General features: G+C 34.9%; 1 protein-coding gene across 4 annotated transcripts; it reads right to left on the bottom strand.

Moving 5' to 3' along the window:
- Nucleotides 1–1,339: 1,339 nt before the first annotated feature.
- Nucleotides 1,340–27,609, bottom strand: LOC121368004 (tectonic-2-like). Of its 4 annotated transcripts, none has more exons than XM_041492498.1 (14): nt 27,446–27,609; nt 23,939–24,018; nt 23,395–23,581; nt 18,615–18,727; nt 17,655–17,835; nt 12,650–12,765; nt 11,399–11,649; nt 9,261–10,075; nt 8,524–8,631; nt 7,428–7,545; nt 6,146–6,250; nt 5,479–5,691; nt 4,666–4,812; nt 1,340–3,693 (listed from the first exon to the last, which is right to left on the bottom strand). In XM_041492498.1, the coding sequence occupies exons 1-14, from the start codon at nt 27,513–27,515 to the stop codon at nt 3,471–3,473; spliced, it is 2,727 nt and encodes a 908-aa protein (XP_041348432.1). In that variant the 5' UTR covers nt 27,516–27,609; the 3' UTR covers nt 1,340–3,470. The 4 variants fall into 4 exon arrangements, with proteins under 4 accessions (XP_041348432.1, XP_041348433.1, XP_041348434.1 ...); XM_041492499.1 differs by having other exon boundaries at nt 18,615–18,652; XM_041492500.1 differs by lacking the exons at nt 23,395–23,581; nt 23,939–24,018; nt 27,446–27,609 and adding an exon at nt 22,012–22,081.
- Between the last annotated feature and the right edge of the window lie 108 nt (nt 27,610–27,717).

The raw sequence follows: 27,717 nt of genomic DNA, 5'->3' as shown, positions 1-27,717 counted from the left end.
ACATCTGGCCGTTCTGTAACGTGGTAGGAGTGGTGGTCGAACAGCCTGGCGACTGCAGCGTAGATTATTGACTCTCAGACGATTGCGTATGGTTTGATCAGACACTCGAGTTCCAGTCGCAGTCCGCAGATTGTCACGTAATCGGCGTGCAGTGATTGTGCGTTGACGTAGAGCCATATTGGTGATGTAGCGGTCCTCTCTATTTGTAGTGCTTCGGTGTCTTCCCGAACGTGGACGATTTCGAACAGAATTCGTTGCTTGGTACCGTTGCCACAGTCGGCCAACGACACTCTGACTGACACCAAGTCAGTTGAAAAAACAAGAAGTAAAGTTTGTTTTATTTAACGACGCCACTAGAGCACATTGATTTTTAATCTTATCATCGGCTATTGGACGTCAAACATATGGTCATTCTGACACTGTTTTTAGAGGAAACCCGCTGTCGCCACATAGGCTACTCTTCTTTACGACAGGCAGCAAGGGATCTTTTATTTGCGCTTCCCACAGGCATGATAGCACAAACCATGGCCTTTGTTGAACCAGTTATGGATCACTGGTCGGTGCAAGTGGTTTACACCTACCCATTGAGCCTTGCGGAGCACTCACTCAGGGTTTGGAGTCGGTATCTGGATTAAAAATCCCATGCCTCGACTGGGATCCGAACCCAGTACCTACCAGCCTGTAGACCGATGGCCTGCCACGACGCCGGTAGTCAGTTGAAGTCGTACCATTGTCGAATTTGGAGTGTGCACCGTACACGAACGCAAGCTCCAATTATACGGAAATTCAGTATTGGGAACATGGAATACACATGCAAAGCGTGCAAATGAAGCGCTTTGAAAAAGCAAGTTATGGGCACTTAGCAGACCTTTCACTTTCGCCCTAATTTACGTGCAAATGTAAGCATGTTTTCGCCATTAGAACTAGTCGACAGTGTCAATGACAAGAGGATTTTAATTCATTTATGGGTTGCTTAGACCCACTTTCGTCAAAATGGAACAATACCATGCGTGACATTATGTTCTAGCTAATATAATCGACATTCAGAAAATAATGTCGAAAATATCTGACCCTTAAATTCTTTTGAGTAGTGTATATATATATATATATATATATACACACACACACGGGAAGACAAAGAAATGTTTAATAACACTTTAGCACATTTTAAACTGTGTTATTGGGCGATACTTGGTACCATGTTTAATATATCATTTGCAGAGTATCAGCTAGCATGGGAAACAAATAGTGGGATTAATCCTACAAGTACAAACCCCTCAGTCCTCTACCTGTGTACACACGGAGAAGGGAGAAATAATAAACAACACAACATACAGCATTTTGTTGAAATGTTTATTTTTTAAAAAATTGGTATAAGGTATAAAAACAATATAAATTAAAATCTTATGTACATGAAATACATGATTTCTGAACTACAGTAAGTCATTAAAATCTTCTTGACAATACCATGGCAAAAATACATGTAAAACAAAAATTTACAGACACTTAAAATATAAGAAAGAAAAATTCAAGTACTGGTACACTGTATATGAGAAGTTAATATCTATGTAGTATGATTAAAGATTTAACTTGCTATACCATTTTTATTGTTGATTGTCAACAACAAAATGTAACTGGTCTAAATAAAAATGTATCCATCCTGTGAATGGTTTTCTGTACACAAGACTTAATAAATAGATGTTTAAATATTAAATTTTTCTTGTCTTTACTTGAACTACAAGAAAGATGTAAAGGATAAAATACTTGTTACAAGTAGTCCTCTTATTACATGGACACCATATTTTCTTTTTCTGAACACCATATGCAAAATTAGCACAAATTGAATGTAAAATGATCAACAATATAACAAACAAAGCTGGACGGAATAAAAACGGTAATAACTAATCAATACATCACAACATTGATATCATCTTAAAATAGTAGTCAATCTGGTGTAATTCAAACAAGGCAACAAAAAATAAACATTTTATTTTGAAATCTTGGAACTGAATAAGTGTTTAAGCATTGTAAATGTAGTTACACACATGTATGTGTGTATGTGTACGACATAAGTAGGCTTTATAAAATTTGGCTCAATATGACTAAGCCATCTGTACTATCGGAACCTCTATTTTAAAAAAAAAAACAAAAAACATTTAACAAATTTACTTTAGTTCTAATTCAATCTGTATGCTGCAAAATTTTATTAGCTACTGCAATCCATTTGGGACACTAAAACCACCATTAACATGTTGGAAATTCCTACCCTATTTTTTTCCATTTAGTACTTCCTTTAAACCTACAAAAGTTTGTTTTAAAAATAAAATGTGTGTTCCACTAAAATATTTTACCTAAATGCTGTTCGTAAGGGTTTGTGTGATGCTGACAGGAATGCTGGAAGTAAATAACGGCAACTATGCCATATTATTGCTAAAGTGTTACACATTATCGAGCACTGTCAGTTGTGAAATTTTTTTAAAAGTAAAGTCAGTAATAATAGTTACAAAGCAAATGATATGAAACATGATAAGAGTGGCCAGGCTTTTTTAATATAACTACAGTCTCATTAAAAAATTATTATGTACACTAACAAAAATGTTTCAATAACCATTTATTGAATTAGATTGAGGATAACTCTTGTATTTGGCAATTCATGGATGTTGATGCTAGTTTTACCGTCGCAAATTTCCTCAAAAAAGCAAAAGTAAAACCAGCATAAATGTTCACAAAATGGTCAAGTACAACATAGCTGTCCTCCAAATTTAATCGATTTTAATTTTTAATTTGTTGGAATTGACTATTTGGAAATAAATCATCAAAATACTTCCATTAACACAGAATGCTATAAAATATCCTGATAATGTATCAGCTTGGTCCTACACGACCAAGTAAAAAGAAGTCAAACGTCTTTTAAGGATGAATCTTTTAAAATATGTTAAGTTTCATTCTGATAATCAGACGACAGTCGATTCCCTTTTTTTTTATTTTTTTTTTTTAATATTGATGGTCAGGTACTGAGACTTGCCTGAGGGTTAAGGTTGCACAATGGGTTAAAATGACAAACCCCATTCAGAATGTTTGCCAAGCATCAGTAGTAACCATATTGCAAGCTATGGATGAAGATTATGAACATTTTGAATAAAACACTGAAAAACCTGGAAACACTGTAAAGACCATTCAAAATCCACAAAACTTTCATCTCTATATAATATAACCAATGTTATCAAGTTAAAATAAATTAATCTCAGATGCATGATCCAAATATTTCATTAATGCAAAATATTGTAAGTATCCATGCTTTTTAAATTTACTGAGTCAAAATTATTAATGCTATGATATTGATGAAAATCATATTTCTCATGGCATTAAAATCTGGATAAAGCTTAAGTTTAGGTTTTAGTTTTATAAACAAGTCCTCTGGCAATATACAATATGTTTGAAACAGATGATTTTTTATTTTCTAAGTCCTATCAGAACCAAGGTCGTGTTATCATGAAATAAGCCACGCTAAATATGACGAGCACAAGTGAGAAACCAAGTGTGTATAATGGAGGTTCGGCAGTGTAGGAATCGGTCAGGGGATACAGCAGTTCCCTCCAGCAAGTGTCATAGTGGCAGATGGTCTGGTCATAGTCAGCAAAGTACCGCAAGCAGGAGTCACTGTAGCAGGTGGCCGGATGACTCGTGTAGAACCTGACCAAAAAACAAATAATGGATTAAATACATCTTTAAAAAATCCAATATTATTTGCTGGTAACCCAGTTTACCCACCCCCACCCCCCCACACACCCCAGAACTCATAAATTGACCATAATAGACCATTTTTCTTGTCCTTTATTTCTGTTATCTTCCTTATTTAAAAAATTATAATGATAATTAAAAAAAAAACCCAGTCTAAAGGCCCTCTGCTGAAATGGTCTGATATTTGAGGATTTTGATTAAGCAGGTCTTTGAGTTTAAACTGTTTGAATTTGGAGGTTGATGTCAATGCCAGGAAAGAAAGAAAGTTATAATATATTGTGCATCCATTCCTTAAGTTATCAATATCCAATTATCCATTATATATTATGTAATAGCAAACATTTAAAAATGAATCATGACAGTTTATATTTGGATATTGATACTTTGATTGCATACATTTTTAATTTATGTGGGGAAACCGGAACCAACCACTGACATGCTATTTACAGGCCTCAGTGGCATCGTGGTTAGGCCATCGGTCTAGAGGCTGGTAGGTACTGGGTTCGGATCCCAGTCGAGGCATGGGATTTTTAATCCAGATACCAACTCCAAACCCTGAGTGAGTGCTCCGCAAGGCTCAATGGGTAGGTGTAAACCACTTGCACCGACCAGTGATCCATAACTGGTTCAACAAAGGCCATGGTTTGTGCTACCCTGCCTGTGGGAAGCGCAAATAAAAGATCCCTGGCTGCCTGTTGTAAAAGAGTAGCTTATGTGGTGACAGCGGGTCTCCTCTAAAAAGCAGTGTCAGAATGACCATATGTTTGACGTCCAATAGCCGATGATAAGATAGATAAATCAATGTGCTCTAGTGGCGTCATTAAATAAAACAAACTTTTTTTGATATGCTATTCAATATTCATCCATCCAGTATGTTACTGAAGCCACAGTGAACTACACATAAACATGTCAGTCTGTACGTACTTGATAGGCTCTGGGGGTGTGCTGGCCGGCACTTTGATGAACCTCACAGAACTGGTGAGGAGAAACGTCCGAGTCAGCAAATTATTATTCAAACAAGCAAAAGTGCCAGGGCTTGTGCATGAAAACTGCCAGTTTGTCACCGTGAATCTGAAAATACCATAATTTTATCCACATCATAATGTACATTCATTACAATATGCAATTTCGAATTCTCTATACTTAAAGGGACATTCCTGAGTTTGCTGCAATTTTTAAGATATTATCAACTAACAGAAAAATTTTAACAATTGTAGTTACATAAAATATTGGTGGCTGTATATTAAACATGTCTCTGATCGATCTAATATTTATACTAGGTTAAATTTCATTTTATTTCCTAAAATATAGCTTTAAATATTAAGACGACCAGAAACACATTGAATTTACAGACACTGATATTCTAAATTTAATGTGAAAGTTTAATCGTAGAAATATTTTATTAGTGGGAAATATCTTACAATGCAGCAAACTCAGGAATGTCCCCTTAAAAGAAAATGTTATTTTAAACTTAATATTAGTAAATTTAGTATTTAGTTACTAAACTACAGCACAGTGCAATACAATACATTCTATCAGGGGTGGGAATTGGTGAACTGTAAAAAAGAGGAAATCTAGAGGGGTCATGGAAATTCTTGAAATCCTAGGTTAAAATCTGTGCCATCTTACACAATTTGGTGGAAAGGACGATTAAAATGCGGGTTAATGCAATGTTCCATGAGAGGAAAACAGCTGATCCGAGGAGAATTCCCACCCCTGATTCTATAAATTCATTACCCAACTCTTGCTCCAACAATCTCTCTGATTGGATAGTCTCGTGCACGGCCTGACTCGCCATACATGATGTCTAGATGTATTCCATTGGTGATGTTGGCACAGACACCTTTAATGAAGTCCACCACGTTCACAGCGATGTACGATTCATTGCTGTTTGATGGAACTTGTACGTTGGTTTGGTTTTCAACATTGAAGATGTAAAATGGTATATCTCTTAAAAAAATAAAAAAATAAAAATCAAGTTGGAGAGTAAAGTTTTGTTTAACAACATCACAGACACTAGAACACATAGAATAACTAAACTCTGACTATTGGATATTACACATTTGATAATTAATTCTGACATATTGGAGAAACCCACTACCTTATTTCATTAACAGTGACGATCTTTTGTATGTCCTACAGATAGGTTAGCACATACCTCGGAGACCAAGTTAGATCCTGTTCCATAATAAATATTTAAAACTCACTGTTTCCATATCAAATCTTTGCTACCAATATTTTATAAAATATACGGAATGAAAGACTAACAACATAGTCCATCATGTCAAATGGAACTGTGAAAGAGTAATCTATGGTTAACATGTAATTAGGTAGATGGTTGGAGTTGAGTTTTTGTCTCTAAATCAAAGTTAAACAAATGGAAATAAATAATAATAATAAATACCTCATAACAGTAACCCAGTGGGTCAGGTTCCTGGGATCGCTGACACCATACCGCCCCAGATAGGCAGATGGCATGAGAATGCTTAAATGGTTCAAGATCTGTGTCCTGAAAATTCAGAAACAACAACAAAGCATTATCACAAAGTAAGACATTTAAAGGTACATAGTCCTAAAACATTCTGTATGGTACTTCTAGGTGACACAGTTTATCACCCAATAGTTGATGTATATTTTGTGCTAGGGTGATGTTTAACATTCATTAAATTCATTCTGATTGACCTATAACAGTTTGCTGCTTCGAATATTCATTACTGTATATCTAGTGTTTTTTAATTGTTCTGATGTTGACTGAAACCAAAGACAGTGTGTTGATGTGATCAGTTGATGTGGAATTGTTCTGATGTTGACTGAAGCCAACGACAGTGTCTTGATGTGATCAGTTGATATTGAATTGTTCTGATGTTGACTGAAGCCAGAGACAGTGTGTTGATGTGATCAGTTGATGTGGAATTGTTCTGATGTTGACTGAAGCCAGAGACAGTGTGTTGATGTGATCAGTTGATGTGGAATTGTTCTGATGTTGACTGAAGCCAACGATAGTGCCTTGATGTGATCAGTTGATGTGGAATTGTTCTGATGTTGACTGAAGCCAACGACAGTGCCTTAATGTGATCAGTTGATGTGGAATTGTTCTGATGTTGTCTGAAGCCAACGACAGTGTCTTGATGTGATCAGTTGATGTGGAATTGTTCTGATGTTGACTGAAGCCAAATACAGTCTGTTGATGTGATCAGTTGATATTAAATTGTTCTGATGTTGACTGAAGCCTTGATGTGATCAGTGATCAGTTGATATTGAATTGTTCTGATGTTGATTGAAACCAAAGACACTGTCCTGATGTTGATGCACACCAGATTTTTAAGTATTAAGTATTAAAAATACCTGTAATCCTACTGAATCATCAGGTTGGATGACAATTCAACACACTTCAAATGATCACAATCAAATGCATTTATTTGACTACAGATAAGATTTGAAAATATTTGTAAAATGCAGATACGAGTATATTTGTAGGTAATTACATATTTAGAAATAAGATTCACACAAATAGCTGTAACCCCCCCACCCCAAACTATTTATAGCAAGAAACTAAGTTTTAGATAAAAATATTACAAAATGTCGTAGCTTTAAATACTATGGATAAATTCAAGTTAACCATGTTGACAACTGCCATTATTATATGAACACATAATATATAGAACTTTACTACTTGTTTTTCTTACTTCAGTGCACTGCAATTATTAATGTCCTCCAGTGTGAGACGAAGTTTACAAGCAGACTGGATGTCTACACCAAACTTCAAAGTTTGCCTCTTCTGTGAATTACAAAATCCATCCACATCTAAAATCAGAGAAATCAAATCAACTAAGTATATATTAAGCAATTTAATTCAAATAAAATAATGGGGGGGGGGGGGGGGGGGGGGGGGGTGATAAAAATTAAAATAATAATAATTTTAAAAAAAAATAATAAAGAAAAGTAAAATAAGTGAAATTAACAAGCATGAAATACAATTAAATTTGGAAAATTATATTAGCCATATTTTTTTTCTTCTAAAAAATCAATCTGTCAATCGGATTAATTATCAAATATAAGCCCCAGTCAAACTGAATTAAAGTATTATTTAATATCAGGAAAAAAATTATGAAAATAAAAATAAATTTGGCTTGCATTCAAGTTTAAGATACTTTGCTTCAAAATTATACAGTATACTGGTTGTAAACTACATGGTATTGGTCAACTGAAAATGAATTTGCATGGAATTGTAAACAGCATACAGATAAAAAATTTGGAACTGCTTAATGCCCTGTATATCAGAGCTGATGGTTCAAATCACACAATTTATGCTTTGCCCTTGTTTTAATTAACATCAACCTGTCTGTGGGAAGTACATAGAACAGATACCGTGCTACAAATCAGTAAGAATAGTCTATATTGTGGCAGATGGTATCTTCTTTTGGCTCTAGAATGTAATTATGTTACAATTACAAGTTACAACTAAAAGCTGTAGTTTAAAATCAGCTGGGATGTCACTGGAAAAACCCCAGGCCTCTGACAATTGAAAATCTGCGTGACCCATTTATCGGTTACGCAGAAATAAATCCATGTAACCCACTTCTTTTTGGTGTAACCATTTATATTCATGTAATTGATGCTCGAACAATTCGTACGAAAAAAAAAAAAGGTTACGCAAAATTAAGATTTGCACGAACGAAATGAGTTCTCGGAATTTTCAGAGACCAGAACCCCCATTCTCTTTTCTTGTTTTTATTAACTGAACCCATGTCTGTAATTAATACACTAGCCTCCAGTACGAACCTGGCTTCCATACAGCCATCTGTTGGCTTACATTGGTCTCCATGTACTGGAAGTCTGAGGTCACATTGTCTGGACACCCACTTAGAACTGGCTTTTCAAAGTCATACCCTGCAAAACATTTCATTTGTCAGTAGAATTTAATTAAATCTCATAGGCGACAATGTTAATGTATGTGGTTAAAAACACTATATGCACAATATCAACCAAACTACAATTGTTGTACGACCCGAAAATATCACTACAACAAACCCTCCCTCAACGTTTTAACTGAACAATATGGAACCTTTCATGTCTCATTTTTGACATGACCAAATCTTTTTACAACACCCCTTGTTTTGCACAAAATTGTAGTACTTAGTTTAACAGGTAACCCATACATGTTTCAAACACAAGGTTACTTGGCACAATGGTACTAGATGAAATACAACTGCCTACATTTATTGCTCAGATGAACCTAAACATTTTTTAACAACAACCCTGTCACATTTATTACCAATGGCAGGAACTTATTAACGGCTCTATCAAAAGTTAGTAGCACCTCGAACTTTAACCCAGCCAGATGTTATTTGGTTTAGTATTACGGGTAGGACTTATAGTTTCTGAGAAATGGAGCCAAACACAAACCTTGATGCCATCGCCACCACTGGCAGAAAAGTAATACCTACACCTTTGTGAAGTCGAGACAAACATGATCTCTAAACTTTACTGGTAACTAAGTAATCTTAATTGATTCTCACCCGGATTTCCTGATCTGGAAAAGGGTTCATTACGATTTGTGCTGTTGACCACAGGCACTTTGTGTTGAAATGATACCGAAACTTTCTGCGTCAAAACAGGTGGATTATCTGTGATGACGCTCACATTATTTGCTAGTATGAGTACCGCATCTAGCTGCACAATGCTGGTTTCGGTCCATGTGAACTTGTAGTCCAGACTAAGAACCGGGTAACTGCACACATTCGCACTGCGAATCCACACCGGACCTCTGGGAGGGGTTCCAACACCTGTATCCCAGGAACACCTCTGAAGCGGGGGTGGCGGACTGGTGTTTTTGTTGTACTCCAAGCACCGAGGTTCTTGACAAGGGTACGAGCAGTTTTCTGCGGTGATGGGCGGGTTAAAGAACTGTCTGCTGGTGACAGGAGACGCAGGATTACTGGACCTGATGTACTGGCTGACATCGTCCGTGCAGTAGTACTTCACGTCAGTCTTGGTGATGGTGTTGTTATTCCCACCGTACTGCATCAGGACTCTGTACGCCTGACGATTTATGGTGTTCGACGACTCCACATACATCACTGAGCTGAAGAACGAGTTATCCCGACACAAGGCGGCGGTCAGAGAACGCACACAATCAGTGTTGATGTCTCGGAAGAATCTGACGGAAATTAGATCGGAACAAGCTCCGGTACCGGTGCGCTGGGGCAGGGTTAGTATTCCCCGAGACGGTAACCTAAGTGTGCCTGCATCGCGACTGAATGTCTGGATACTCGAGCCATCTCTGTATCCCCGCAAAGCAGAATTTTCATCCTGGAATCGCTTTTCTTTTTCTCTGGAACAAAACACAAAACAAAATTTTAATTGTATTAAAATTCACACTGATTTTCTGCAATAAATATTACTGCAATAGTATCACATGTTCAGCTATTTCACTTAATAATTAATCTCAATTTTGATAACAAAAAAGCAAAAACTAAATTATTTATTTTATTATTAACGGGTTAGGATCTAGCTCAGTCAGTAAGAGCACTTGATTCAGGTGCTTGAATCATGGGATTGAACCGCCTCGGTGGACCAATTCTCCGATTCGGTTTTTCTCATCCAAACCAATGCCCAAAGTCTGGAATATCAAAGGCTAAAGCTTGTTACAATTGAAAATCATTTCACATGGGAAAAAAATATGATACGAAATGAAGGTTTGTTTAATATCATATATTTAACTATATTCTGTCCCACAGGGAATGCCTTTTTTCATACTATAAAATTGACTACAAGTTATTTATTTCTAAGCCAACTGATTTGTAAATTGCACAAAAAATAGTAGTTTTTTTTGTTATTTCCAAAACACTTTTACTTTTCTTCCTGCGTCAAACCAAACTGAAATTATTTACAAAAAAACAGTTTTATAGAATGATGGGACAGACTATAGACACCTAATCAAAGAATATCATTAAGTAAATATTCTGTGCCTTCAGACTTTATGAGCAACGAAAAGGAAATGAATATTTGCTTAAGAGGAAGGAAATGTTTTAGTTAACAATGCACTCAACACATTTTATTTACAGTTATATAGCATCAGACATATGGTTAGGGACCACAAAGATATTGAGAGAGGCAACCTGCTATCACCATGTCATGGACTACTCTTTTTGATTAGCAGCAAGGGATCTTTTATATGCACTATCCCGCAGACAGGATAGTACATACCATGGCCTTTATTACACCAGTTGTGGAGCACTAGCTAGAACGAGAAAGCCCAATGGGCCCACTGACGGGGATTGATCCTAGATCGATCATGCATCAGGCGAGCGCTGTACCACTGAGCTACGACTTGCACCCCCACCACCCATTTGCTAAAGAGTGCCATAGCACATTTTAAACTCTTGACCGTTTGGTGTCTAACATATATGTATTTCAATATTTGATTGACACCACATAGGCTACTCCTAATAATAAAGCATCAGACATGACAGAACACACCATGGTTTTTGATTTACCAGATGTGATGCACTGATTGTCAAGAAAAAAGTCCATTGAGGACAACTGATCCATCACACCTGAGAAAAACACTTTACCACTGAGCTATAACACCCCCCCCCCCACCCCACCCCACTCATGATGAAAAAAAAATTATCAACAGAGAAATACTATTCACCTAAATGTAAACAAATTCTTTTGCTTTGAGAGTTTGCTGTTGAAATCACCATCCGTGGCTAGTTTGGGTACATCACCATGGAAATAGCCAAGAAATCCATTCTCCTCAAACATGACACACATGAGAGGAAACCAGTCCTCCTTGAGGGTGTGGTTTGAGGCACACTTGTAACGTTCTACCGGCGCCGGTTGACCCCCAGGTAATCCTGGAATACAGCCACTGAAGATCTTCTTGTCATCTTCTGAGCAGTCCTGGAACAAATATATAGAAAAAGTTTCTTTTGTTTAACAACACCGCTAGAGCACATTGATTTGTTAATCATTGGCTATTCAATTTCAAACATTTGGTAATTTTAACATATAGTCATAGAGAGGAAATCCGCTACACTTTTCCATTAGTAGCAAGGGATCTTTTATATGCACCATCCCACAGACAGGATGACACATACCACAGCCTTTGATATACCAGTCGTGGTGCACTGACATGGAATGAAAAATACCCCAGTGGACCCTCCGGCGGGGATCAATCTGAAATAGACTGTGCATCAAGCGAGCGCGTACCAGTGTTAGAAGTCTGGAGAATGTTCTTTAGACATGTGCAGCTAAATTCTTAGCCAAATAAACCACAATAAAGTAAAGACTCATTAAATGTAATGTTTACTTGTCACGGTTGAAGTAATTATCAAATATACTTGCAAAATTAAAATGTAAGAATTCATAATCTAAACTAGTAATTAAAATATTTGAGAAAAAAAAAGTTCCCACAACATTCAATGATCAAAACTAAAAATACATTTTATAACTTTATAAGTACTACTACTGTAACAGTGAGTAAAATCATTGTAAAATAAACATCAGGACTGTGATATCCTTTAAATGTATCCTTTATGGAGAAAAAACAGTAAAATCATTTAATGGTACATGTATAATTATGCTTTTGAATGGATAGGACTAAATAGTATTAACAAATGAAAATGAAACAAAAGTTTAAAACATCCGACACGTTTCAGACAAGACATTTTGAACATTTAACACAAATATTTTGTCTGCAAAAATATTAACTAACACGCGGCATACCAAATCATTATCATAATAGTAGCTTAATTCATATTCCATGTACGTAAAATATTTTATCAACATAAATATTAACAAATGCTGCACACCCAATCATTATAATGATAATGGCAGCTTAATTCAAGATCCATGTACATAAAATGTACACATTTAAAATGACTATTTTTAAAGCACTAACTTTATCACAACAACAGTTGATGTCACAGTGCTTGAACGTCAAGTCACAGGCACATGGAGCAACTTCTCGAAACGCTGGATTCCGAATGACTGTTTGCTCATTATCACTTCCTTTTCCTGAAACAATTGACAAAGAAACAGATTGAACCAACTGCAAGATCAAAATACAGTGAAAGTAGAATGTGGAATTTCTAAAAGCACTTAAAAGAACTAGTAAAGTTTATGACTAATATTTCTCTCCCTAAACAAAGAACAGCAAAAAAGATAAATATCACTGAGAGGGATTCAGTTTCCATCCACCGAACCCTGCCCTAGTAATGGGCCTAATCATATAAACATTAATACAGAAAGAAAGAAATGTTTTATTTAACGACGCACTTAAAGGTAGGGTCAACTCAAACAAGAGCCTTATGCGCTGGAAAGATACATACCCGGACCACCAACACATACTGACACTTTAGCAAATGAAAAACGCATAATTTTAGAGTTAATAAAAAAACATGATTATTCCTGCTAACTGGGGGCAGCCATTTTGTTTTGTTTTTGTGACATCCAGTGGGATAGCTTGGGGCGAAGTGACATCAGCTCCTGACCATCTCCTGTATGTACAGTGTAAACAAAAGCAGTAATTTTCGACAAGGCACTTCTCTTTGATCAACCTGACTTGTAAAACAGCATAAATGATGTAATAATACAATAAACTATTTAACTAAATACATTTCAAGTTGCATTAACGGAACAAAATGGGGTTATAGTATTTTTCTCTGTTAAATAATCCAAAGGTAAAATGTACACTATTAGGCCTAATGATATGCTACGTTGGAGCAAAAACAACAACCCATGATACCCAAGTGATAATTTTCTTTTCTTTGGGACTACGTAATTGGTCAGTTCTGTGGTTTTAGATGGAAAAGTCTACTTAATCAATAGCTTTACAGAACTATTTACAGTAATAAACCATGTCCATTACAATTTTAGGGGCGACAGGTAATATTCCACAATACTGGTATGTATTTTTGTGTCTAGACAGCGTCAATTAATTGGCTCGTCTGGTTACCAATCAAATACACACCTGCCAATCAGGAATCACAAGTAGAAGCGACTAACAGCATAGACCAATTAACTAAGAAAACACTCCTTGTATCATTTCAGTATGTAGGTTAATACATGGGCAAAACATTGTTAATTGTTTCGACTTGTTGTGTAGCCACTTTGACAATGGTATTTTATTTTGTATTGAAAAATAATATATATAGTGCTGGATATACTTATTGCTGGCTTACTGGGATGTGTATTATTATTATTATACAATGTATGACTATTTATCATTTCGCAAAAACCAGGTAGATTGTGTTTCTCTAGTTCTAAGGCTCATTCCTGACGTTACGCATTAAATATTACGTAACCACCAGCTCGACAGAGGGCGTACTCACTGAGATGGTACAAAATGGCTGCGCCCGTTATATATAATAGCTGTCACATTTACCCATTTTATTAATTAACTATACGTGTTGATATTAAGCAATAATGTGCATTATATATCGTTGAATATGCAAACCAGGCCAAATGCCTTAATTGTCCTCTCCTTTAACACATTTTATTTATGGTTATATGGTGTCAGACATATATGGTTAAGGACCACACAGATTTTGAGAGGAAACCCGCTGTCGCCACTTCATAGGCTACACTCTTTCCGATTAGCAGCAAGGGATCTTTTATCTGCGCTTCCCACAGGCAGGATAGCACAAACCATGGCCTTTGTTGAACCAGTTATGGATCACTGGTCGGTGCAAGTGGTTTACACCTACCCATTGAGCCTTGCGGAGCACTCACTCAGGGTTTGGAGTCGGTATCTGGATTAAAAATCCCATGCCTCGACTGGAATCCGAACCCAGTACCTACCAGCCTGTTGACCGATGGCCTAACCATGACGCCACCGAGGCCGATCAAACATTAATACAGACACAAACACTGAAAGTTGTAATTCTTAAATCCAAATATGTACTAAGGTCTAACAATGAATACATGCATGCTATGCAAAAAACCTGGAATTCTACTTTGTGACAGAATCTGGTCTTTTTTAACACAAGAAAAATAAATAATAGAGTACTTACTAGTCTAAGTAAAATTTGAAGATATATAATATTATTAAATACTGTTCTTTCTTTTGTCTGAGTTAATTTGTTATGACAGATTGAATATAGAATTGTAAAAGTTTCAATGGAAAGTCTATTCTCTACTAGGAGAATCTCAGATTTGATCAGCAGAATATGAAAGCCCAGTTTTAACCATCTTAAAAAACTATTTTTATCAGTCGACCAAATGCAAGTTAGTATTATAAGGCTTCCCAATCTTGATATAATCAGCCCTCAAAATTCAGATTAACTTGTTATAGCAATTTAGTACAGATAATAACAAAGTAAGTACTTGATAATGATAAAAATGATGCTCAAGATCAATTCTGCAGCACCTTTTTGTGGTAGCACTGCTGAATGCCATCATGAATTTTGAACACTGAATAATAATAATTCTAATTCACTCTACATATGAGAAATTTGATTGACTAATGAAATCCATTTGCAACAGTATAACGAGCATGTACCTGTCGGAAATTTGGGTAATACCCTAAGAGCCTATTTGCATATTCATAAGCTACTTCTCGGTCTTTAAGTGCACATACTTACTTTTAAAATACTAATGTTCAATCTTTTTCTGAAGCAAAATGTGTGCTCCTCTAAATTTTATGACCTAAATGATGTTGATAAATATTTCTGTGATAGCACGTGTGATGCTGAGAGGAATGCCGAAATAAGTAATGACAACTAAGCCGAATTATAAAATCTTCGTTATCGAGCACCAGTTGTTCTGATGAGTATTCAGAATAAGAGAAATCCGTAATAATAGGTTGGTACTGTTGTTAATAAAACAATAAAATATAAATATGATATTAGAAGCAGTAGTTGTATTACATGTCAAAACATATTTTTTTAGTCTGCTTGTGCTGTAATTATTTTTATAAGGCGGACGACTTGAAACACGATAGTAGTGACCAGGTTTTTGTTAATGCTGCCTTTATTCGAACAAATTATTATTTAAATGATTTTAAGAAAGAAAATGCATTTGCTGAATTAGAATGGGAATAATTATGTTGTATTTGACCATTTGCGGACGTACATGCCGGTTATAGTCGTAAATATCCATTTTACTGTCTCTGCTCCATCGGTAACACTCAATTTGCAACTGTATAACATGAATGTCCGCAAATGGTCAAATACAACATAGTTATTCCCTGATTATAGTTTCTGCATCCACAGAAGGCTATGCTGACAACCAACCCATTTGACTGTCAATGTGATATCTATACCAGATATGACAGTTTGCAAACTGTTTTTACAGAGTATTAATAATGAACTTAGCTATCTACTTCAGACTGACATTCTTCTACTTTGAAACATTTTAACCCTGTCCATGGGTACAAAAAACCCACTAACCCAGGACCTAATCTTGCCAGTGAAATTAGCGTTTTCTTCACTGAAAGTCGGTTCATGTTGCCCAGTTATTAATAGTAGTGAGAAGTCAAAGTCGCCATTATATTTCGGACCTAATCTGATTTCAAAAACGAAATCACACAACAGACGTCAAGACCCCAACTTGTTTAGTGGCACTTTGTCGGTCAGTGTTTTTATTTTGGCGCCAGACTGTACATCAACGTATGTCATGTCGTTTGCTGCAACCAGTCAAGCATGGTTCATCTTGAAACACGATAGTAGTGACCAGGTTTTTGTTAATGCTGCCTTTATTCGAAAAAATTATTATTTAAATGATTTTAAGAAAGAAAATGCATTTGTTGAATTAGAATGGGAATAATTATGTTGTATTTGACCATGCCGGTTATAGTTGTAAATATCCATTTTACTGTCTCTGCTCCATCGGTAACACTCAATTTGCAACTGTATAACATGAATGTCCGCAAATGGTCAAATACAACATAGTTATTCCCTGATTATAGTTTCTGCATCCACAGAAGGCTATGCTGACAACCAACCCATTTGACTGTCAATGTGATATCTATACCAGATATGACAGTTTGCAAACTGTTTTTACAGAGTATTAATAATGAACTTAGCTATCTACTTCAGACTGACATTCTTCTACTTTGAAACATTTTAACCCTGTCCATGGGTACAAAAAACCCACTAACCCAGGACCTAATCTTGCCAGTGAAATTAGCGTTTTCTTCACTGAAAGTCGGTTCATGTTGCCCAGTTATTAGTAGTAGTGAGAAGTCAAAGTCGCCATTATATTTTGGACCTAATCTGATTTCAAAAACGAAATCACACAACAGACGTCAAGACCCCAACTTGTTTAGTGGCACTTTGTCGGTCAGTGTTTTTATTTTGGCGCCAGACTGTACATCAACGTATGTCATGTCGTTTGCTGCAACCAGTCAAGCATTGTTCATCCTCGGCCATATTCATTTCCATAATGCCAGAACATACTAATTATTACCTTCATTTTAACATAACACCAAATTATCCATTACTTAATAATATCACGTTTTTAATGAAACATACAATTGTTTTGTTTAAATTTTATTACCGGAAGTAGTATTTAATATCAACATATTACAATTAGAACGGTGTATAATTTGGAATTTTTCCGAATGAACACGGAACATGGCGAAATGTTATGAAATGTACCAATAAATATTCACTTCGCCTATTTTTATCAAACTTCTCCCCTTTCTTCTTGGAAGGGAGAAGTCACTTCTCCTACTTTTTCAATTCTAGATTAAGGCCTGGTGAATTGATATCAAAATATTATGATTAGAACAGTGTATAATTCAGAATATTTTCCACATGAACGTGGAACATGGCAAAATGTTACGAAATGTACTGATAAATATTCATTTCCACTATTTTTTATCAAATTTCTCCCGTTCTTTTGGGAAGGGAGAAGTCACTTCTCCTACTGTTTCAATTCTAGATTAGAGCCTGGTGACTTACGTGGGCCTCCAGTGCAGTTGTCACAATAGTCTGGCTGTAGAACTGCTGTGACTAGCATAGCTGCCGACTGATTACTATAGACTGGTGGATCTCGGACACAACACGTCAGAACCACAAGTTCCGTAACAGCTTTTGTAACAGGTAGGATACGCGTCACGGTGATAGTCTTGAAAATCTGGCCCTGAAACGAATGTAACTCATAATCACCAACTTGTTTATTGGTTTAAACAATATCTATTTTGGACACATACACCATTTGGAGATTGGCCAACAGGCGTAAGCCAATATTAAAGAAAGAAAGATATGTTTTATTTAACGACGTACTCAACACATTTTATTTATGGTTATATGGCGTCAGACATATGGTTAAGGACCACACAGATATTGAGAGAGGAAACCTGCTGTCACCACTTCAAGGGCTACTCTTTTCGATTAGCAGCAAGGGATCTTTTATATGCACCATCCCACAGATAGGGTGGTACATACCATGGGAGGGAGGTTATTACCAGTGTTTTTCAGTATTGTCAATATCATATATTAGGAATAAAAATAGTATTATACAAGCCTCTGGCAAGCATAATACATTATTTGTATTCCTAATATATGATACTGACGATACTGAAATACATGAGGGTAATAATCTCTTTATCATATAATCTCAAGCTTAATACAACATGTTTTTGTAAACTGTACACGCAACTTTAATTCCAGTCTGCCATTACTAGATATTCAAATGACGCAAGAATATGTGGCGTGGGGTATTTTTGAATGGAAATGACGTCAAACTCGAATGACATACTTTGATTGCACTGAAAATGTAAGATATTATATGATAAATATATATATATATATATATACCGGGGTATATATATATATATATATATATATATATATATATATATATATATATAACTTTACATACTAACACACACAAGCACACTGGGTAGGTTTGATCTCTACCTGTTTAAACAGTATGGAGAATTGGTCTGGATTCCAGTCTGATAAAATGTACGGAATTGACGGTGTAGTCATTGGTAAAGTGGAAGTAGTAACATTAGAACCCAGTGTTATACCTGCAAAACAACCACAAACATGTAATGTGATTAGTGTTACCTGACTTTGTAAGGCTGACTTAAGTGCTAATCAAAATCACACCCAATTGTTATTTTTTGAATAATGATTAATAAAAATCTCTTGTATAAAAACCAAAAAACTGTATCAGCATTATGATGACAATTACTACATACAAACATGTAACATAGGTATAATAAACATCAAAAAGTTACCCTGTGAACCATTACAAACAGCTTTTTCGCAATAAAAGGCACCATTAATTTCCACATGGGTCCAAGAATAAAGTTTAATCGTGGTACTCAAAACTTATATTTTTCTAATATAGAATTTTTAAAGTTTGTAAGTCCAAATTTTTATTCACCAAATATCACTGAGAAAAAAGTTATTATGACTTTTTTTTATCTGCCAACAAAGGGTAATTATGAACACTACACTGGTACTGTAATACCATAACAAAATATATAAAAAAACCCTACAGAAATACTAACTAAATCAATGTTTTACTTCTTTTAATGTATTCCAACAAATTAATGGTGTAATAATTGTCATACTTCATTTCTGGTTGTACTAACAGTTCATGGTAGATCTACCTAAATTTTATTTCAATAAAAGCATGCCCATTTCACTATTGGAAAATGTACCAATGGGAATTATATTTCCAAGTTTATGCTTATGACAGTAGCTTCTTTCTTTTTTACCTTAAGATTACAGACACTACATATAAATACTAAATGAGCTTGCCTGTCATACCATTTTTATGAAATGAGTGAACAGGTTTGGTATCTCACGAGCAAAAGCAAGTCAGATACCAACACTGTTCACGATTTTAATAAAAATGGTATGACAGGCAAACTAGTTTAATATTTTATTTATTACAAACCAACTGCAAACAAGCTGCAACGCAGAAGTCAGCAGATGTCGAGACCTATTACACGTTATTTGTCTACAAACTGGATCAGCAAGTAATCTACATCACACTATATTACACTAGTTACCCGGTAGGTTAGATATTGATTGATTTTTTATGACATGAGCAATATTTTACACTGGTATGTAATAAAATCTTATAACAAGACATAAATGCACTTTATCCAACTAATATTGTGGTATTTATCTGCCATGATGTCTGATTCATGAACAATTGTAAACATAAATTAATATTTATTTTATCTAAGATTTAACTGACTGTTAAAGAACCATGTATGCTTTTATGCATCACATGACTAATAAATATGAATGCAAGAGATAAATTAAAACTGCCATTTGTGCAGAAAAATGTATCTTAAAATTATAACTAATTCCAACTATTTGTAATAGGGTTATTTTAAAGACACAATATACTGATCTACACTCAACTTAGACAGGCAAAGAACAGGAAATAGTAATCAATAATATTTGATTATTGACAATACCAAAACACAAGATATGGGTTTTAGATATAAAACCATAATGTAGATACTGTAAATTGTCAGAAATGTAATAATGTGTATTCTTTAGCATAAAATGTTCATGAAACAGTCAAAAAATAAATGGTAACTTTGTTAACATCAAGCAAACAGTAATCTTGCTAAAACCAACATAACTTTGAACAAAATCATTCAACTTTGAATATAACTACAAAGGTTCTTTGAAATAAAACAAATAACATTTCCCATATTTAAAAAATACATTTTTTTTTTAATAATTATTTTTTTAAATGATTATTAATGGCTGGATGTGACATCTAGTAGAATTTGTAACCAATCAACTGAAAATATTTATTTTCAAAATATTAACATTTCAGATGTGAGTATTAATATTGCTACACGTGTATACTGTTTTAGTGTAACTTAATTTGTTTACTATATATGAATTGTTTGTCAAAGTAAATTTTAGGTAAGATTTGACTTAAAAATATGTCTTCAAATTTCACTTTGTCCTTTTAAAAAAACCCACCATAATAAAATGGTAATTTGCAAAAATATATCATATTCATATGAAATCTATATTTTATTGGTATTACTGTTGACTATCACTTAGTTGTGGGCAAGTTACATTTTACAACAAAGTTTCTATATTAATTGTTTGGTTACGGACACTACAGAGAATCCTTACTGAATGTAAAGCACCCCTAGTAGTTTGTTATTAGTAGAATTCTATCTTCATTATTATGTCTCATTGTGAACTTAATTGTTTATGCAAATTAAAAATTAGCCAAACACTCAACACAATGTAGAAATATTTTCATCATGAGGAATGTCCTGCTAGTCATAATTTTGTTATTTTCAGGGGATGAAAATAACAATTTACAAATTCAGCTATATTATTATTTATATTTGTTCTTATTTTAACATGGTATAGCCTTACAGAATAAAATACAAGAAAATTAAGCACATATTTTGATATTTTTTTTATAAATTATCTAAATTTATAATGATGTTTTTTGAAAGGTTAAGGACACTACAAATCCACATTCAGTGTGTATTATTTTCAAATCTTTCAACTACTTTATGATACACTTTTATTACTTTGCAGAGTTTCTCCATACATCTGACTTGTAAACCACAAATGGATGTACAATTCTTTTGATCAAGTCAAAAATTATTAGATGGTTATGAACACTACAGATTTTTTGTGACAAACCTATAAGTTGCCTTAATTTTGTTAAGTTGTTGTAACATTAAAATATATTGCACTTTTTAATCCTAAATCATAAAAAGTACTTATTTGTGAGAAAATTCAGTGCAAAATTATTTAATTTCACTTAATTTTTAAACACTTAATGTCCATATAGGATGAGGTATAGACTATTTGAAAAAAAGCATAACGAAATAGTACATTTACATAAATTGCAATATCTCTTGAACCTAATGACAAATATTTTATGAAAAATTCCCATTTTAAAGACAATTGAATTGTCCGCAAACCACTGTCATTTTAACATAAAACATGTTCAATACAGTTTTTACATTGAACAGAAAATTCAATCATCTGATAGTTATTTGACAATTTTTAAAAATGTATTTTACAATCTAACAAAATGTAAAAATAAGCAAACCAATTTAGCTCTCAAATTTATATTCGGCAACCAAAAACCTAAAGCATGGACCATCAAAAATTATGATGGTTTAAAAAAAGAAGAAAAAACAACAACAAAAAAAACCCACCAAGTTATACAACTGTAATATTCATACTTTTAGGAAAGTTATTCTATTAAAATCATCAACTGTTCCTTGACCTTGAAACATGCATTATATCATAAAAACATTTCAAAATGAATCTTTTAAATTAATCAAATGCTTACCAGACATGAAATCCAGATGGCAAGTAAATAAAATAAAACACTACTGCAGCATTAACATATAGTAATAAGTATAAACACATACAATGTACATACATATTAAATTATTTACTACAATACCAATAACTCTATAGTTCTGTCTGCACTATTGGGTAAACTTTTATAAATTAATAAAACCATACAATAATTAATTCATTAAAAACATTCTTAATTTTCACATTTTAATTGGTTCTTAGTAAATAATCTTGAAAAGGGAATTAGGAAAACGTTATTCAGTTGGAAAAGAGAAATACAAATAAAATAAATCATCAGTTTGACCACCAAATTGTATTCTTTAATAATATAATGAAAAGGTATTAAACATACTGGTACGGTACTTCATCAACAATTGTTTTAAAAAATTCATCCATAATAATTTCTTCATCCTTTGTTTTAACTAATACATGTACAGTGGCCTTTTAAGACAGGTGGCTGCATAATACAAGTGTTTTTACTATATTATTATTAGATGATTTGGGATAATAAAAATGTGGCCTCTTAACACAGGTGGTTTCACTGTTATTTAATTAATTTTTTCCCAAAAACTTTGATAATTTTTGTCTGTACATGAATACTTAAACTTGACCTCTGACAAAATGCTTTTCAACCCTAACTCATAGTCACTGGGTCAAACATCCCAGTCAAATAACAAAAATCTTCCACTGTGTTAAAAGAATACTCATTTAGGGTTCATACACTTTGTTATCAAACACATTCTATAACATTCCATGATTTTACAAAATGGATTTTCCACGAACTTTAAAAAAAAACATTCCCACAAAATTCAAGAACTTTTCTATGATCAACAAACACAATATAATAATATGGTATTACAATGCTTTGACACAAACTGTTGATCTCTTCTAGGAACAAGAAGTTCTTGTTTTCATTGTGAACATCCAAACAAGTTATTATTAGGCTATTGTTATTTTCAATAACTTTCTGTAACCAACTCAAGATTTCATTACTTTCCAGACATTTGCAAAATTCCATACTTTCCATGGCCTATTATGAACCCTGCCATTTCCATTCCTATGACTACATCTGCCTCCATCAATTTTAAATATGGACACAATTTTTTTGACTCATATTTATAAATCCAAACCATCCTGTTCTTAGGCTCTGGTTTGTGAATTCATTTTGTGAAAGAAAGTTCTAGCTAAAGTATCGGTCCCGCACCCACCCCTTCAATTTTTTTTAAACAAATTTTAATTCTGAAAAACCAAACTGAACCAACTTACTATATACAGTGACAAAACAATAATTTAAGGACTGCCCGAGCTTGCTCAGATGTTTTACATGCACTAAAAATTAAGACTAATTCAACATAGAATTAGAAAAACTGACTTGTAGTTGCTGTTGTGGTTGTAGTGGTAACTGATGTCGTTGATGTTGTATTTATCAGCAGGGTGAAGTTGCATTGTGGCTTCCTTAGCTGTCCAAAAGCATCATCCGTTGAATTCAATACGACAGCTCTACATTCAAAACTCACACCCTCATTTTCTGTAAGTGCTTTGTCTACAACTAAAAATGCCTATTAAAAAAAAAAAAGAGAGAGAAAAAAAAAGACGAAAAATCACCAAATAATTAACATGCTACAGGGTATGTAGTGGACAGAAAAAAGATAACTCCATTTAAGTGCTGGGAAATTCAACAAGAGTACCGGTGAGGTACATGATACACCCATCAGGAGTTTGATGGAAAACCATATCTATATTAATGAATATGTTACGGGAAAATCATTAAAGGATTCATTATTTAAAGCAATTACAAAAACTTGAACTAATCATTAAAGGTTTAAATATACATTATCTTGTATATATTTGGGGCCATGCTGTATGGAGTGACCAGTATTATATTGTGAACACCCATGGCAATCTGTACTTTTTACCTTAAACATTGATGAATATATTGGGGTTGATTCAGGAAGAAGTGACACAGGTACATTATCTGGAAACATGGACTGCCCATCTGCAATGTACAAATGAAATGAAATTTAATTACAATGGCAAAGCCATGATGGTTCACAAGTCATGTGCAGGTACTTACCTATTTGTCTGCCATTGGCAGGATTTGCTACTCGGTTATTTTAATCTAAACTTAAATCAGTGTGTACTGACATCAGTTAAACCCAATCAAAATTTTGCAAATAATTTTACAAATGGCAAGGACTTTGGGAGATCTCTCTTTGTGGCAGCAAGCAAAAAGTTAATAGTGAAAATACAAATAAATCCACATAAATTCTAGCCAATTTAAGAAAAGAAGAGAGATTGGAAACATTAGTCTCCACACTCCTGGTTCAAAGTTACCGTGACCGTACATTAAGGCAGATACAGGAGCCTGGAATGTGCACAGTTGAGATACTCCTCTGCTGAATGAAAGCCATTGTTCAAAAGAAACATGAATCAAACAGTAAACTGAGAAACTAAAAAAGGATCCAATGACCGTGACATAATGCTGAGGGACTTGCCCAGTGAGCAAACATACCAAATATTAAAACAATCCATTAAAAGATATAGAGTTAAAAGAAATTTCGGAAACTTTAACCAAGTTCCAAATGACAGTGACCTCTGATTATGTTCATGGAGCTGAGGAACCTGAAAGGGGAGGGTGTGCAGTTGAAAAACTCATCTGGTGACACCTGTATAATTACCATAAAAGTCAACCATCAGAAGATATGAGTCATCATTCCCACTCACAGCTCCAGAAAAGATGCTTCTCGCAGCCTGCTCTTTTGATCTCCCCCCAACTCTGTGGGCTATGATCCAGGACATAAATAAGGCATACATCACCTTTGTGTTCGGTACCCTATCCAAACCAGTGGCCAAGAGGAAGAGACAGAGAAGGAAGAGAGCGATTGGAATGGCAGAGGGGGGACCAAAGCCGGTAGTGGTCCCTTCGCCATCGAGGACTCCGTCACCACCATGCAGACTGACATCACTGCATCACATTGAAGTGGACCTGCTGACCAGCCTTGAAACTCCAGCACCCACGGTTCGACACCCACAGCCCTTAAAAACGCCAATATTAAGGTGATGGAAGGGACCAAACCAATAACCGCACAACTAAGTGCCATTAGCGGTAAAGCACTGGGTTAACCAGACAGGAACCAACCCCTGGTTGTGTACAGCCCAACGCCGGAGCAGCTACCAACCATGCCGATCAGGGGGTGTTTTCACACCTGAACGACCGCCATCATGGCAGCTTCCACATCAACACCATGGAATCCTGTACCGGAGAGTGGAGCACCATACACTGTCAGATGCACAACTTGTGCCCACAAACAGCTTGTTCTGAATGTGCATGTTTTAAAACACTATGACCTGACCTGATACGAGTCCCCAAACCGCTACCGACCCCAGTTGGACTGCACGTGTTCTCTTGCACTGGCCAGTGTGGCGGCCCCCTCTTCCCACCCACCACAAATCCTTTTCCTGTTCTGGACGGAGGAGCCGGCTCAGGCCAATACCTCAGCCCATAACAGGCATGTGCTACAACAGCTTGTTTTGAATGTGCACATTAAACCCTATGATCTGAACTGATGTAAGCGTTAAAGGTGGTTACAGAAAAGTGAACCAAATATTAACCAAATTGTGAAACAAAAGATTTTGCTTGACCTTGCCCTGGGATTGATTGAAAACATATTTTATTGCATATAATACATATACAAAAGGATTGGGCACAAGTTATCCAACTTATGAGGCCTGGGATCAGTTAAGTGAGTGTGATCTTTGTTACAAATGGGTGAAACTAACGCAAACAGTGTAAGAGTGACAGGTACGAAATATAAACATTACGTTGGTTTTATAGAACAAAATATTTTTAAATGTATAGTGTATAACTATCCCGGTAAGACTTCTGACCGTTCCAGCATTCAGTTCATTCAGGCGGTATAATTAATATTTCTTAGAATTAATGTAAGTTTAGGGTTAGTTATATACTTGTAATACCTTTTTAAACATTTTGTTCTATAAAAGCAACATAATGTTTATATTTCGTAATCCAGTATCACTACGTTTTACCTTTGAAAAATTAGACATTTTGACTATTCTGTGTAAAATTTCCTCCACAAGGGTGCTTTTGGTAGAAATATAGCACAAAAGACACAATGAGGCATTATGGGACTAAAGGTTCATCTTATTCCGTAGACGCTTGGTTCATTCCGTCAAAATACATCCTACGAGATTTATAAGTATTAAAATACAGTCTCCTTAGTTGATCCACTGCGTGGCCGAGTGGATACAGTGCTCGGCTACAGTCCCGATGGTCTGAAGTTTGAATACCAGACCCTAGCACTACGCCGTTTGTCGTGTTTAATGCAATGTCCATTTGATATCGCTATCCAATATATGCTGGAACGGTCGGAAGTCTTTCCACTATCCCTAATGTAGTAACCCTAACCAATATAATTAATATTTAAAAAAACATGTTACCCCCTATGTTAGTTCACCAAGATAAACCTTGCATGCAAGCATAAACAGCGAGGTTTATCTTGTCTAGGCATTCCGCCATTAGCAGCTTCTGGACAACGGTTCCGAGGAATTTTGCTCGGAACGAAATTGCGGTCAAAATAACGATTACCATCACATTTTCCCACCCTAATCGTATATTGTGAAAGGCGTATGAGTCCGGTGTTTAGAACGTCGCCATGCGTGTCAGCTGAAATTGTCTGCCAGCGTAATTGTCTGCTAGAAAGTGGCTGCTAGAATCTGCTTGGTAAAGTCAGACTTTTTTCCTTTAATTCAAAGTGAAGATTGTTTCAAAGTAAGTATTTCTTGGTCTCAGTGAGCTCGAAATAGATCACAATATACGATTAGGGTGGGAAAATGTGATGGTAATCGTTATTTTGACCGCAATTTCGTTCCGAGCAAAATTCCTCGGAACCGTTGTCCAGAAGCTGCTAATGGCGGAATGCCTAGACAAGATAAACCTCGCTGTTTGTGCTTGCACGTGAGGTTTATCTTGATGAACTACCCATATATGTGAGAGAAAAAAATGGAACTCTTGCCAAATGGAATTATATACAAATATCAGCCTTCAAATCCAAATTGTTTTGAAGAAATGGCTTATTAAAAACAAGGTGCCATGCACAATTTTTTAACTTTTAAAATTTTTAACCGTTTGGATAGTAGTCATATCATGTCACTGAATTGAGATAGAAACAGACAGAAGTTGAAACTTACATTTTCTGTTTACAGTTTAGTCAACTATAGTTTGAAACTTCAAGTTTAAAAAAAAAAGAAAAAAAGCATGCCTTGGATGGGGAAATAAGCAACTCTCGACATAAAATTATCATTATGTTGTTGTTGTCTTTTTCCGTTTTTATCATGGTAATGGTTGGATATTAAAAATGACAGGTAGCAACACGTTTTTCTGCAAAAAAATGTCATTCACAAACCTTGGGCGTCAAAAACCAGCATACAATTTGCAATAGTTAAAATATAAATGTATGTTAGTCTTATTTCCATGGTAGTTATACAGCGTTTTCGCCATAAAACATATCTAACACGAAATAATTAACTGTAAAAAATAAAACTTATTGAATTGTACGCCATAGTTAAACAAGATCGTCGTTCGTTGTAAACTATAATATGATTAGCTTGTCGTTCAGAGCTCAGCCAATCGACAATTATTTTACAAATGAAAAAGCGCCCTCTTTTGAAAGAGAAA

The sequence above is a fragment of the Gigantopelta aegis genome, chromosome 3 (genome assembly GCF_016097555.1).
Source record: "Gigantopelta aegis isolate Gae_Host chromosome 3, Gae_host_genome, whole genome shotgun sequence".
NCBI classification, from domain to species: Eukaryota; Metazoa; Mollusca; class Gastropoda; order Neomphalida; family Peltospiridae; genus Gigantopelta; species Gigantopelta aegis.
This window is presented reverse-complemented; position numbering and strand designations above follow the sequence as displayed.

Coding starts and splice junctions, on each gene's coding strand:
- LOC121368004 (XM_041492498.1), bottom strand. CDS start 27,515: ATGGAAATAAGACTAACATACATTTATATTTTAACTATTGCAAATTGT. Junction 24,019..27,445: donor GCTGGTTTTTGACGCCCAAG/GTTTGTGAATGA, acceptor TGTACATTGCAG/ATGGGCAGTCCATGTTTCCA. Junction 3,694..4,665: donor ACACCCCCAGAGCCTATCAA/GTACGTACAGAC, acceptor TTTTTTGGTCAG/GTTCTACACGAGTCATCCGG.